The sequence below is a fragment of the Magallana gigas genome, chromosome 5 (genome assembly GCF_963853765.1).
Source record: "Magallana gigas chromosome 5, xbMagGiga1.1, whole genome shotgun sequence".
Lineage (NCBI taxonomy): Eukaryota > Metazoa > Mollusca > Bivalvia > Ostreida > Ostreidae > Magallana > Magallana gigas.
Window position 1 is genome coordinate 712,039 of NC_088857.1, and position 14,816 is coordinate 726,854.

Sequence of the window (14,816 nt, forward strand, 5' to 3'; positions counted from 1 at the left end):
TCCGTCCTATAATTATAACATTATTTAGCACTCATCGTATATAAGTTTGTAACTTAATAGGAGAAATACAGCTTATCCACAAGAGTAGCAATAACATTGTGATCAGCGATTTTTAGAAGAAAGTCAATTATATAACAATTTTGAAACTGTGGCAGTTCCCTTTTAATTTTTATAAGGCAAAACTATTTAATTTACATTTGCTGTAATGTTCAGAAATCCTCCTTCTTTCCACTGGTCGCATTGTATGAAGTGAGCAGTGTCTTCATTGTCAAAGACTTTGCTCTGGTAGAGAAATCCTGAAGTACTATTAATCATGAAAAAGTAGCTGGCATCGTGAGCCACCTGCATTTAGAATAAAAGATATTTTCAAGTATAATTGGTAAAGATATCCATTTCTCAGTTTTGAACACTGAATATTAGATAACAATCATTTTCATATTAACCTGAAGTCATTCCTTTAATTGTTCATTGATTTTAAAAAAACGTATATGTATATTTGGCAGTCAGATTTCAAAGCATAAACCAGTAAAACACATAAAAGTGCTTTGCTTTTGCAATGATACAGGATTAAATTGTGTCATGGAAAACAACATATGATGTCAAGGGGTAACAATACGTTTTTGGCTTTATTTAATTCTGCCCTTGGTTTGTTCGACCTTTATTTTTTTCGTACCTTCGTAGTTTCGGTTTCAGATACCTAGCCGTTTAAACTTGAGAAAATGAAAATAATAAAGTTGCTTCAAATTCATAAATATGCTTATTAAAATTTGTTCTGTTATTTGCCAAAACAGAATTTGTCTAAACGATGGACCAAAGAGGCTCTAGTCTCTGACAAATAAGAGAAGTATTTATATAATAACAAGCGTAATTCAACAATTGAACAGAGAGAACATAATATTGCAAAAAAAAAACAGTCGAATGAAAAATTACGAGACATAAATAATGACAATTTAATTGGCATTAGTATCATAAAAGAGAAAAAGCGAGGAATGAAAAGCTGTGATTACAATTAACAGGGCATTGCAATAGATTAGATAGGGTTGGCATAAAAAATATGCCTATCGATGCTCACTGGCTATGATGCAATTGTTCGAAACTACTGTAACGTTTCTGAGTTTGATATGAGATTTGACTGGTCTGCCTGAGCAAATCAAAAAAGAGAATTACATAAAAATTTTCTCGGAAACCGATTTTGATTTAAAACGTATACAATGACTATCCCCGGTTTTCTGTGGCGCACGCACTTTGAATGCGTTTCGGGCAGCGTACTAATCACAGTTAACAAGCCACTCTGTATATCAACTTATTTAAATATAAACCTACAGTCTTGAAAGCCTATTTCAGGCACTTTAGACTATGGACATGTTACATTTACCTACATATGTACAAAAAAGCATTTCTGTGGTTTTTTTTAAAAAGCAAATTCTCAGATATTCCATCCTTTTTCGAGAGTTTAAGAGACTGGTTAAAAAGTCTTAATGTGTCTTGCTAAAGGCAGAATGAACACAATAGAAATAATTTTAAAAAATCAATACAATGTCAACAAAATTTGTGTATACCCCTGTAGCTGTGTATTCCGAAATATTAAGCACCAAGTGTTCCTTCGGGCAATCCCGGTCTGTGAAGAAGTCCGAAAGACGCAGTATAAAATTTGGTACAGAATATGTTTCCTACAATGATAAGGTTGGTCAGTAATACCATCTGACTTACATATTACAACGTATATATCATCAAAATGTGTCGTAAGAACCGACCTCTGATATCTGGATTCCAGGTAGGTCACCTACAGTAGGAGGGTGTTCGTTCACGGGCCGCACGTGAAACGTGACATCTTTGTCGACCTAAGAATGTAACTACTGTTATATATCACTATCAGTCATGAAACTTTATATTTGTCGGTACATATATAAAGCGTTTCACATCATAATAAAATAGATACAGCATATTTTAATGCAATCGTGTATTATGGGTATGGTACAAGTTCTAAAAACTTTCCTAAATATATGTATTGAGAGTCCGTCTGATGAACGGATTATTTAAAGGAAACTTGAGAAATTTAGAGATTAGCAAACAAGTAATGTATGACCACGTAGAGGCACAAGACGTTTATATAACTTATTTTTAAGTTCCAAGAAAAGAAGGCAAGGAACAATCTGTAAGTTTGCATTAATACTGAGGATGCAGGTTTTTATTTTGAACAATGGGGTATGCCGGCGTTCTTTTTCTGATTCCCGTTTTTCCGGTACACAATGATAAGAAAACCGAAACTATAGAAGTAGAACATAATACATCAGGAATATACTCAAATATCATAAGCTTACTTGAGTGACTCGCTGACAGATACTTGCCCACTAATTTTAACAAGCTACTTATCTGAAAACATTTTAAACAATTTAAATATTAAATCTAGTTTGAAAGTTAATGTTTGTTTTATCAAATAAAAAAAATTGCTTGATTTTTAACATATTTGTATTGTTATACACCTGTAAATTAGATACTATACAACTGTATACGAAAAAAATTCCAGCATTTTGACTGTTGGACTGAAACTGTTAAATTTGAACTGTTAAAATCGACTGTTAAAAAGACTGTTGACCGCGAAAACGTGTTATTGATTAGAAGGGGTATAACAAAACAGTTGTTGACTGTGTCTTGGGCAACAGCTGATCTGTCGGACCGGCTCGCAAACTGTTTCCCAAGGCCGAAGGCCCAGTCAACAACTGTATAATAAATCTTAGAGGACCAAATATTTTATGAACTTGCTAACAATTATAATTCTTTTTTGTTCATATATTATTATCATAAATATTCCCTCTGATATTAAATTTAATAATCTGATCTATACATTTAACAATTTTTGATAATTATATCAAGCATGTTAAGCTAGACTGATAGTTTTTCGCATAGAAATTATATTACTTAAATCATATTTTAATCAGCTCAATAATGAGATTGATCATTTAGAGGTTTTTTTTTTACTTATCATGATTGCACCTCTTCACCACACAATATGACTGAACTCTATTTCAACAAGTAAATAATTTTTACAATTAGAAAAAAAATGAATATGTATATGGAATAGCGTACTTCACAACACATCCAAATAGTTATTTTATCCATTAACAACAATATACAGTTGTTGACTGGGGTCGAAGGCAACTGTTGATCTGTCGGACCGGCTCGCAAACTGTTGCCCAAGGCCGAAGGCCGCGGACAACAGTTTGCAAGCCGGTCCGACAGATCAGCTGTTGCCCGAGACACAGTCAACAACTGTTTTGTTATACCCCTTCTAATCAATAACATTTTAAAAAATTAAATTTTATTTATAAGTGAACTTGTTATTTTCTGTAAGTTCCTTCTTCTTCCATCTTTTCTGTATATAACGTTAAGTGGTCGGCGGCTTGTATGGGAAATTCTTTATGTGGAATGATTCATGTTTTACATTTATCTTTTAGTAGCCTATCAAGGTAAGTATTATTCATTTATCACACTTACCTTTTCAAAGTTAGCACCGCTAAAGCACGATATTCTTTGCACAAATGTTTGCAATAGATTGTTGCAGGTGTCATGCGGCTAAAAATAAACATGTATATATTATCTATATTGTATACAGTCATAGATAGATAGATAGATAGATAGATAGATAGATAGATAGATAGATAGATAGATAGATAGATAGATAGATAGATAGATAGATAGATAGATAGATAAACATTGTTGTGGTTATTTGGGTTGTAAATTTTTATCTCATTTAAAAGAAGATTGTTTTCAGATAAATAAATTTCGTCTTTTAAACACAAATCAAATTTAAAGTAACAATTATATTAGTAAACTATGATGCATACAGATAACAAATAACCTGTGAGAAATCAGCATTCAAAACACAGGATACAAGACAATGGCAAAAATCACAGACTAACTGATAGCTTGTTATCAATATTAATATCATTTTAGTATTTGAAATTATTAAAGAGTCAGGACAGGCCTATACCACAGTTAAAATGCCTCCCATATACCCGTTATATAGCAACAAATTGCAGAATCGCTCCCAAACGATTTTAAAGAAAAATAATGAAGCTGCATTAAAAATATAATAGTCAAATTATTCATAATAAACCATTTTGAGGCTGTAAATACCTTTCATCTAAAAATTTAATTCATATTAATGAAGAATTCAACACTTTCTCCGGTAACGTTTTTCACTCGCTTCGAGTTGACATTCGGAACTATCGGGATTTTTCATATTAAATGCAATGAGTTAGAGTTAGATGAACAGAATATATATATGATAAATTTTCAATGAAAATTAACACTTATTTATAATATCGTTTCTGAGTTTATCGATGCAAATGTGCACTTGTGGAAGCCTCTCGTGATTTAGCGTGAATGTAATGCGCATGATAGTAAAATCCGAAAAATCCATGATTTTCGGATTTTTTAAAGGAAATTTCTTTGATTATTAAATAACGAAGCTTGATTGAGAAAAAATAAAAACAAATTAGTAATCTTCAAGTGCTAATAATGTTTTAAAATATATAAACCGAATGAAAGTACTCGTCCGATTTCTCGGCATTAAAGGTAAAAAATTCGAGTCTATAATTTTAATATAGTAGTATATATATACCAACTAGGATAATTTAATCTAAATTGTCAGAGAATATTTCATATTGTTTTAAAAATCACAACTTACATTAGTCACGTCCAAATCAACATTTGTCAGCAAGATAATGTTGTACCGCTTATCATAAAGCGTTATTGCAACTCGGTGATTCCTGCTTGTAACATTCAAATCTTGCTTCGTTGAAGTGATCTCATTTGATACAAAAATAACCGAACCTTGAAAGATCGATATTAAAACCTTGTAAATACTCTAGTATTCATTAAAATATTTTTAACAACATCACAATCAGAATTCAATTCTCACCAAAAGTAGACGTTTCGTCAAAATAAACATGGTCAGGGAGAGGAGAATTAGAACAGGGTAATTCTGCAGCGCTGTTAGGTGGTGTCCTGTCCCTGCTATGTATTCCTGCTTTTTAAAGTTTTAAAAAAATCAAACAAAAATTTGGTAACTATTAATCCACATCTTTTCATTGTCTTTCTTGTCATCACATGATTTAATGGTTAACATACCGTCACACAAGGGCATGGCCAGTAAATGTAGGTACAGAGCAAACCTTAAACAACAACACATGGCAAAAGGACTCAATAAACTTCCATCCATTAAACCCGCTACCCGATCTGAAAATGCATGCATATTGGAGTGAAGCGTTCCTTTATCGATTTTCATTACTGATTTAGCAATTATTGTGTAGACCCGAGATAATGATAATTATTTGGCAGCAGACTAATGTTTATTGTCTGATTGCTTACAATTTTTTTTATCTTTAATTAGCATAGGCTTTAATTTATTGTACTTGTACGTGCATGGTAAAATGTTTGTACTTTGCACAAGGTTCTTACAAAATTGCAAATCATATCACAGAGCTATCTCTTAAAAATAAAGACTTGTATTTAAGACGACTATTTACAAAATTAATATTTACTAATTCACCTAGAAAATGTTGAAAAAAATTAAATTATTGATATTTTTCTAAGGTCAAGTTGATCAAACGAAATGGAGGGTATCCATGACCTAAAAGTTGTAGAAAGAGCATGTTAACCCCTATATCCTTGAAGTTTTAAAAGTGCAACGGATAAAAATCAAAACTCAAAAGAAAGAAAGCCAGCTGACAATCCAATTAAAAAATATGTTAAGATATTTCAAATTTTGGAATAACATTGTTTTCCTGTCTCGTTTTCTTTTCCTACAAAATTTGAAATATCTGCTTGCGATGCATTGTCAATCTTGTTTTTTAAAGCAGGATTTTAATGTTAAATAAATGTTTCAATTAAACTTTCTCTTCTATATCATTGTAATATCCACTCTGTTACAAAATAGAAACTTAAGGTTTCGTCAAAGAGTCCAACTACAGGTCTAATGAAAATACCCGTCACACTTGCTTTGTTTATAGACCTGGTGCTCTACAATTTGGTTGTTAGATTCTCCTGAGATAACCCTTTGCTCTCTCTACATAACCTTTAATTTACTTTCTTGTCTAGCATGCCTTTGTGTTCCTTTTGTCTAGTTTGTGAGGCCAGAAGTTGTCTGCACTTGTCGTTCTCTAGAGACACCGGAGTATCAAAAATATTGTTAAAGGTTCCGGATGCACTCAGATAATAATGTGTATTTGTATTCACTGCTTAATTAGATATTTGTTGATTTTGTAAAACATGTAGTTTCTATGATATATATTAATTTGGGAGGATTACTTTAAAACAATAAGTATACAAGTTTTTGTCAATTTTCTTAAGGTACCTCACTACACCTACACTTATACTTTTTATGACACTACCTCACAAGATGGCGATTCAAATGTTTCGTTGAACGGTTTATATCGCTCAACTGTGTTGTATATCATCGTAGCTCAGTGGATAAAGTAATGGGCTTCTGAACTGCAGATCATGAGTTCGAATCCGCCTGGAGCTTTTCATCATGTTAACTGAATTAAATTTTTGAAAATGTAATTTTTCATCCAAACTTGCACATTTTTTTGCCTATTAGACTTAAATACTTCTTATCCATTATAATATCTAACATAATCAAGAAATTTTCTGCTGATTTGAGAAAATATTTCACGATGTAGTGAGCCACCTTAACTCGCTGGACTTTTTAATTCATGGGCCCGCTGAACAACGCATCCAACATTAAACTTAAAAGATATTAATGAACCACTAAGACATACATTTTAACTTATTTAATGGTATTAAATAAATAGTTATACTACATAATAGTACATATATCGTGAGAGAATATATTCCATGTTTTACTCCACTACTCTGTGTTGTTATAAACCAGACACTCAACTTTGATGTTTGTAAACAAGTTCAATATTTTAAGGATTAATCGCTCTAAAGCAAATCCTTCTCCTCCATTTTATAATCAAGTCTTGTCTTTTTCACAAGTAAATTTACCATACTTTCGCTCAAGGTAATGTAAAAAACAATACAATTATCATGCCCTCACGTTATACGTTAAATGTGAAGAAAATAAAACTATGTTATTCTGTCAAACGAAAGAAATCTAAAAAATCTGCAATAGGCCACTTGTTGACCTATCTGTGAACATGAATTCTTTTTCATATACAAACGGTGTCTTACAACACGTCCAAAACTTTTTACACAATAAATACATAAAGCAGAAACATTGAAAAGACTTAAAACTAGGGTGTTGAAGTTTTACAAATATATTTACATTTGCACATGCACATAAAAAGCCAATATAATATCAGTAACAGTATGTTTTGATTCTCTAGATTAGAAAGTGTGCATATTTCTTCAAAGATTATGTAACTAATTTTGAATAGTAGCATAAACGTTTTCATTTGTTACGGTATTCCGTTTGACTTCATCATAACTAGTATCACCATCTTTTGCCTTCTTTTGCTGGCTTCTAATTTTGTAAACAGCATATACAAGAGCAACGGAGAGAAGGACAACAACCACACCCAATACAATGATTATGATGTTCTTTGTTGACTGACTCAGGATCATAATCTCGTCTGTTTGACTCAATGAAGTTTGCTGACTGGAAGAAATTGGAGCAACCATTACGTATATAGTGAAAGAAAATTTGTCCGAAGTCTGTCCATTACTCCCTGTTGCCTGAAATAACATTTTTCAACACAATTTATACAGAAGTAGACGTAAAGGCAACATAAATGCAAACTGAAATCTACAACGCCATGTGAATAAATGTTAATCTTACAAGACTTTGACCCGTGCGTGCACGGGTTGATATTGCATATGATATTAGGCATTTACAAAATAGATACATTGAAACACCGTATATTGTTGACATTTGCATAAGCAAACTTCAAGCCTTCAATAATGTTATTAATTTTGTTGCACTCTGTTGAGTTGGATAATCTAACAGTGTCTCAGGAAAGGCCTTTACCACAGTTAAAATGCCTCGAATTTAATGCGCATGCGCAGGATTGTAAAACCCCAAAAAATCAGATGATTTCCGAATTTTTTTTAAAGGAATTTTCTTTGATTATTAATTAGCGAAGCTTGATTGAGAAAAATTAAAAACAAATTGGTAATCTTCAAGTACCAATGATGTTTAAAATATATAAAACAAAAGACAGTACTCTTCCGATTCATCGGCATTAAAGCTAAAAAATTCGAGTCTATTAATTTAATATAGTAGTATAGATAATAATATAGAATGATGATACTGGACAAGCTTGCACTTACCCGGATGGTCACTATTACAGTGAAGTCGGATTCCTCCCTATATTCAGAGAAATTCGCAAACGACTGCAAAAGGACAAATCTGCCATTCTCAAACCGTATAACGTCCTTGTACTTTGTAGGGTAGACTATCAGAAACAAGAAACTATTAGTTATTGATACCTTTTAATTCTTTATGATTAAAAACAATCTTTATATATATATAGCTTTCTTCACTTACTATCTAAATTATAGTCGATGATATTTGACTGTTCTGTATCCAGGTCTATCGCTTTTATACCGGGTGGGTTTGTGAGAATCGGGCCCTGAAATATAAAGACTGGTTGTTCCTTTATTTTGGGAAAACCACACATATGATAGAAATACAATCTTATATTACATGTAAAACCGAGATGCTGAATTGATTTACATGATAGGTAAAGTGAACAATAGCACTGAGAGACAATATCGGACACTTAGAGCACACAGTGGAACAATCACTGTTAACAAACAGTGGAGGAGCATCATCAATGTTGATAAACGTCACACTCAGGGATTTTGATGTTTTGTAGAGTCCATCCTGAAATAAGTAAGAGGTCAACCATATCTCTGAATAGTAAACATATAATCACATAGTTGTTGAATACAATTATTCTATTCAAATTACACATCTCGAATAAAAAAAAATCTACGATTCACCTCAGCTATAATCTTCACAAACCCTCCTCCTTTTCCCAGGTTGCATTGTATTTCTGTATCTTCGTAATCAAAGTGTTTGACTTGGGAAAGGAATCCTGTTGAGCTGTTTATCATGAAATACTCACCCACATCTTTCTGAATTAAAGATAAGGTATTGATATAAAAGTATGCAGTGTAAAGCTATATTTCAAGATACCATTTTATGATAGGTAGTTTGAAAATAAAACAAAAAAGGAGCAAACAAATATGTGGATTTGTTCTTGAGACGCGTGTCAATTAAAGAATTATTCCAGTAACTTTCACCTGTATGAATAAAAAGAGTGTCAACAGATATTTAACTAATATCTAAATTTATCAAAAGCAATAAATGAGAAAACGTTTGCATTGAATTCTGTTTTGTGTTTGCTTCTTATCTATTGTGTGTAAAATGGCTTTGATTTGGACAAATGTTTTGATGCCGTAAAAGGTTGTAAAATTTGATAAATTAATCAACACGGTAACAATTTAATAACATTAAATGGAATACCTACACTATTCTTATTCAGCAATAGCAAGATGACATATGTACTATTACTAGTCATTTGGTATATGTTTTCGTTTTCTTTATCTGCCTTATCAGAAAAGTGTCCTATTGAAATTTATTAGGCTGTAGATTTCATACGAATCAAAATTGTTTTCACAATACAATGTCCAAAACTGTTGTATCTCTACCTTATTCCTAGAGTTTTTTGAAATGCTGAGAACCAAGCGTTCTTTCGGACAATCCCGATCCTTGAAGTAGTCCAGCAGTGGATAAAGAAACAATGGCAAAGAAACATTTCCCTACAAAACAAGGTGTCAATTGTTTGCATTCTTTTCTTTATTACTTCTCTTAATAACAAGATAAGTTGTAAATTGCATGGGTATCGTATGAGTTCTTGAGGAAAAAACAAACTGACCTCCGATATCTGAATATCAGGAAGTGTATCGACATTAGGCGGGTTTTCGTTGACTGGTTGAGCTTGAAACGTAATCCAATGGATAATCTAAAACAATAGCAAGTAGAGGGTAATGCCAAAGTCTTCATTTCGACACAAATTCAATTAAGTGGTCTTCAGAAAATAAAATGATTGTATGATTGTATGATAAAATTGTTTGTAACGGTATGGGAGAAAATATTTGAAGTGTTTTTTTTTAACAGTAAAGCATCATAAAAAACTGACATTTTTAAGCATTGCTCTAAATTGCATGACCACTCACTGGTCCTATTGCCTTGTTTTCCTAAAAAAACAAATGGTATGTAAACGTACCGGATCTTGGCCATTTCGATAGCAAGTTATTCTCTGCACAAATTGTTCTGGTGGAGAGCAGACGTCTCCCAGCTACATAAATAGAAGTTTGTAGAATCTTATGTATAGATGTTATGTTTGAAATAGACTATTTATATTAATATATCTTTTGATAACTATAGACACTTTCAGGTATTTTGATTTTCATTACATTACTTGATCATATAATTGAGCAAAATAATAGAATAAAAACAACTGCCGGAAATTGCCAATACTCAAGATTAGGAAAAGTAATAAAGAATATAACATATCGGAACTTAGAGCTTTGTTTTCATTGTGAATTAGAAAAAACATTTTTTTTCTGTTATCGTATTCATTTAAGTTTAATTTAAAAATGAAAAATCAACACCTTTATAATATTGATAAGTTGGGTATACTAAAATTTAGTTTCGAGTTAATGGCATATGTTAAAATTGAATAAAAACTGTTTCAATCAATCATCCTTCAATCTTTGTAGCTGCGGTGAATTGAAATATAAAAACACACGTTTATTAAACAACAAGTTGCTGTCCTTTAAAAAAGGACTACAATATGTGGACCATTTGCATGTGTTTCCAACGAAAACGTGAAAGCTTTTTTTAAGATTATCAGAGATTCTACTGACTCTATAGCCCTCTGCTTTTAACCACTAAATTTGTACGTTGTATTACGTATACATGTATGTATAGCCCTGACTTTTTATCTCAGAATTTAAAGGATTCATACTTCTAAAATAATTTTGATCTATCTATGAATGAAGTTTGCATGTATAGTATCAGGCATTCGGTGAATTCTACTATTTGCATACACATTACGATTCGCACTACTTTGTTGACTATGCAGTGACAGCTTTGTGTAAATTAAAAATTTCATATTTTGATGCATTTTTCTTGAGATTCAAACTTTTATAGTGACATAATTATTCAATCATACTTAAATGCTTAAAAAGAATTAATCGGGAAGTTCTCTGGCCTCGCCTACTATAAATGTAAAGTTAAGTTACATGTCACGATGTGTATTCGGAAAACAACAAAACATTGCAAATTATGCTACCGGTATTTGATGCATGTTGTAGTTACGGCATAACATTAACTTATTTCATAATACTGATAGTTCATATCACATGCCAATCATTTCTTAAAAAGGAATACTTTGTTTCTGTACTGTTTACCGACAACTTTACAATTACAGCGCCTTTGAACTTATGTGTGCATATGGCACGGAATCCCGATCCCGATTCAGATAAACGTGCTAGCCTGGTTCCCTGAGCTACCCATTACGCACAGGAACCAAGCTTGCTCATGCGCAGGCTGAATTTTCCCCACATCATCCGGTTTAACCTCGCTTATATATTTTCTGCGTGGACCTCAGGGTCCACGCAATAATGAAATCTGTTTGTAACGCCTCGTTTAATTAGCACGCTCGTCGTATTATGACGTAGGCAAGTTATCTTATACAACAATAACGATTTTTTTAGTCAATCATGACGCGATACAAGCAGAATTAAATAAACATCAATATGAATATAAATATAAGCATTGAATGCTTATTTTTGGAACGTTTGTTTAATCAGTTGACAACACTTTAGGCTATTTGATAAGATTTTTTTCCTAGCTGCAGGTCTGTACTTCACGGTCTGAAAAAAGGTGGAGATACACTTCCGTACTTGCTTTAAGAGGTTGCAATTTACCATGCAAAAAAATTTGCGCTGGCAATGGACTGATTAATCTCATTTCCACATAAATACTGTGCTCATCATTAGTACAATGACAAAATGACAATAACAAACGGTCAACCATCTCAAAAATCCATTAAACGAAATACAAATTCAATGCAGAGCAACAAGGACCTCTAAAAAGATAAAGACATGATCAGGCGCCATGGAGGAGTGAGCATCCTCTGCTGACCGGGCACACCCGCCGTGTGCTTTTTATCGTAATCGGATGAAAAACCCCCGGAAAAGTCCGTAGACAATTCGGGGATTAATTATTATCTAACAATTAGTATGAAAAACGTCAGTCAGCATGCGACCCAGTGGAAGATTGTATTTGCTGACATTAGGTCGTTGTATCGACCATAGAACTTACGAAATGATGACTTCAAACAAGACTTTTGATAGTCCTGTTTTATCAACGTGTTTGTCAGTAGCTTGTCTCGTCTTAGAAACTCTTCTTACGAAGCGCATGCCCTTGTGTATCGAATTAATCAATTCGATACACAACTGTTACAACTGGGGACAATAACACCATATGCATTTGATGAAGGTGTATTGCTACGTAAGTAAGGAAAGTTAAAAAATTGAAGTCATCGCGTTTATAATAAAATTCTTCAGACAATTTAGTACTGATGTCGTTGCCTTACTTGCCGCAGACTCTCTATAAACACGCTAATCGACCACGGATAATGAAATATGTTAAATTTACGTGCAGATCGAGAGCCGCCATTTTTATGACAATAACAAACCGTGAACCATCTCAAAAATCCATAATACGAAACACAAATTCAAAGCAGAGCAACATGGACCTCCAAATAGATAGAGGTAGGATCAGGTGCCTAGGAGGAGTGAGCATCCTCTGCTGACCGGTCACACCCAAATTATTTTACTTCACTTTAAGGAGCTGGTGATGTTGTTTAAAAGAACATTAGGAGAAAGTCAAGTGACGATGTCTGTTGTAAAATGTCTTTAAACGTTTTTGGAATCAAATATATTTACAAATTATATTTGGATATATAATAAATCATACCAAAACTAGTGCAAAATATTAAAACTTTTAAACACGTTTAAAATTGGAAGTCCCAAGAAGTCCACTGGAGTTTTTTCAGACCTGCAGCTAAGTTCTTTCAAACATAGTCATACATTTTTCCGAGCAATGTTATGAACTGATTTGCGTTCTGAAATTAGAAATATACAACTTAAAAATAAAATTTGTTGTTGAATATTTTTTAAATTCTATTTCCGGTTTTTGTGTTTAAATTGCTTCAGTAGGGCACAGCTAATGCTAATCAAAACTTCAATGCCAGTTGCCAAGTTATAATCAAGATAAAGGAGTTACATTTTCAGCAATATTGCCCTTTTTAAATCAGCAAGAACGCTTTTTTTGCTTGGATCAATAAGTTCCAAATATAATTTATCATATATCATACCTTTACCAATGCATAGTGTTAGATAAAAGTATCTTAGTAAAATTTTGAGTTTTTTTATGATTTAATTTTTTTTATCAAATTACCTTTCATCACAATTTAGAGGATCGGTCTTTTTTATCTTTACAAATTCGGCTCGGGGCTTTAATTTCAGTACCAGCGACATTATTTTTTACAAGAATAACACACTCGTAAAACATTCATGTTTAATTACTTAGAAAACATGAACTCTTAGTTCTAAGGTAAAAACTTGAGCTTACGTTTGTCACGTCCAAATCAACTGCCGACAGTAACACTACTTGGTAAGTTCCTTTCACAAACGTCAGGGCAACTCTCGGTTCGGAGCTACTTAAACTCCACTCCTTTCTTATTGCATTGGTTTCGTTTGATACAAAAATAACAGAACCTTAATGTATTTAGAAAAACTAAAATGAACACAAATTCAAAATGAAAAGTAGATATTAACGATTAAGTGCAGATAAATTTTCAGAATTCATTAACCTTGAGACATACCTGAAGCTGCAGTTTCGTTAAAATAAACATACATCGGGATTGGATATGGTAAACATGCATCCCCTGTGTTTGATTAATATATTACTGTTAAATTAAAAAAATAATTTTAAAACAAAAAAACATTTTTACAACTTTTCTTCATCACTGTCCTATTATCACAAAGTCTTGTTTGCATACCTTTACAACACATCCTTGAAAGTATCAGTAGATACAGGTAAAGGGGAAACAAGGTTCTGCAACACTTGATCCAAGGATACCAAGCACCGGTTCCCATGATAAATTAAAGTTGCGACCTCCTTGCTTACTACCCCCTCATGGCGGCATAAAATGACCTGAATTATATCGCTGGTGAAGGCCTTCCAGGTATTGATTTTCCGATAAAGTATTATTTACGATGCACCCGACTACATTTGTCTGAACGGGGATTTGAGTCTAGAATGCATCTCTTTCGTAAAACTTTTTATGTAAACAAAAAATATCCCTCTAAGTTGACGTGTAGATTTTGTCATTGAATTATTAACAAGATACATGTAGGTATAGGTTTTGTTGACATATATTTAGACGCATTAGTTCTCTGTCTCTCTCTCTCTGTCTCTCTCTCTCTTAAATTTATCAACTGATCGAACGAACGAACAAGCGAACAAAAACAGCAGATGATAAAACAACATATCACTTTTACCAATGGTATGTTCAAAATGTAAAATGATGTTTGTTTTTTTTATCAATCACTCCATTCTTTTTAAGAATAGCATGCACGTAGATGAAGCTATTTAAACTTCGAGTTTATATTAACGGACATTGGAATTGATTGGTTCGTTCAACAACAAAATCAACCTTGTTGGGGGCTAAATGAATCTAAGAACCACAAAGGAGTAAATTTCA

The 14,816-nt window shown here is 32.6% G+C and overlaps 2 protein-coding genes across 2 annotated transcripts; both read right to left on the reverse strand.

Annotated features, from left to right (window-relative positions):
• Positions 1 to 186: 186 nt before the first annotated feature.
• LOC136275340 (uncharacterized) lies at positions 187 to 5,224 on the reverse strand. The gene is made up of 7 exons (XM_066084184.1): positions 5,134 to 5,224; positions 4,925 to 5,029; positions 4,691 to 4,836; positions 3,496 to 3,573; positions 1,755 to 1,841; positions 1,560 to 1,670; positions 187 to 342 (listed from the first exon to the last, which is right to left on the reverse strand). Exons 1-7 carry the CDS (start codon positions 5,222 to 5,224, stop codon positions 187 to 189), a joined length of 774 nt encoding a protein of 257 aa, XP_065940256.1.
• A 1,608-nt stretch (positions 5,225 to 6,832) lies between these two features.
• LOC136275507 (uncharacterized) lies at positions 6,833 to 14,300 on the reverse strand. The gene is made up of 11 exons (XM_066084918.1): positions 14,112 to 14,300; positions 13,935 to 13,997; positions 13,682 to 13,827; positions 10,263 to 10,334; positions 9,912 to 9,998; positions 9,685 to 9,795; positions 8,974 to 9,108; positions 8,705 to 8,854; positions 8,516 to 8,600; positions 8,299 to 8,423; positions 6,833 to 7,704 (listed from the first exon to the last, which is right to left on the reverse strand). The coding sequence occupies exons 1-11, from the start codon at positions 14,206 to 14,208 to the stop codon at positions 7,393 to 7,395; spliced, it is 1,383 nt and encodes a 460-aa protein (XP_065940990.1). The 5' UTR covers positions 14,209 to 14,300; the 3' UTR covers positions 6,833 to 7,392.
• Positions 14,301 to 14,816: the final 516 nt, after the last annotated feature.

Coding starts and splice junctions, on each gene's coding strand:
- LOC136275340 (XM_066084184.1), bottom strand. CDS start 5,224: ATGGATGGAAGTTTATTGAGTCCTTTTGCCATGTGTTGTTGTTTAAGG. Junction 4,837..4,924: donor TGACGAAACGTCTACTTTTG/GTGAGAATTGAA, acceptor CGATCTTTCAAG/GTTCGGTTATTTTTGTATCA. Junction 1,671..1,754: donor CTGGAATCCAGATATCAGAG/GTCGGTTCTTAC, acceptor TTATCATTGTAG/GAAACATATTCTGTACCAAA.
- LOC136275507 (XM_066084918.1), bottom strand. CDS start 14,208: ATGGGAACCGGTGCTTGGTATCCTTGGATCAAGTGTTGCAGAACCTTG. Junction 9,999..10,262: donor ATCGAAATGGCCAAGATCCG/GTACGTTTACAT, acceptor CTATTGTTTTAG/ATTATCCATTGGATTACGTT. Junction 9,109..9,684: donor CAAAAAACTCTAGGAATAAG/GTAGAGATACAA, acceptor TCTTTAATTCAG/AAAGATGTGGGTGAGTATTT.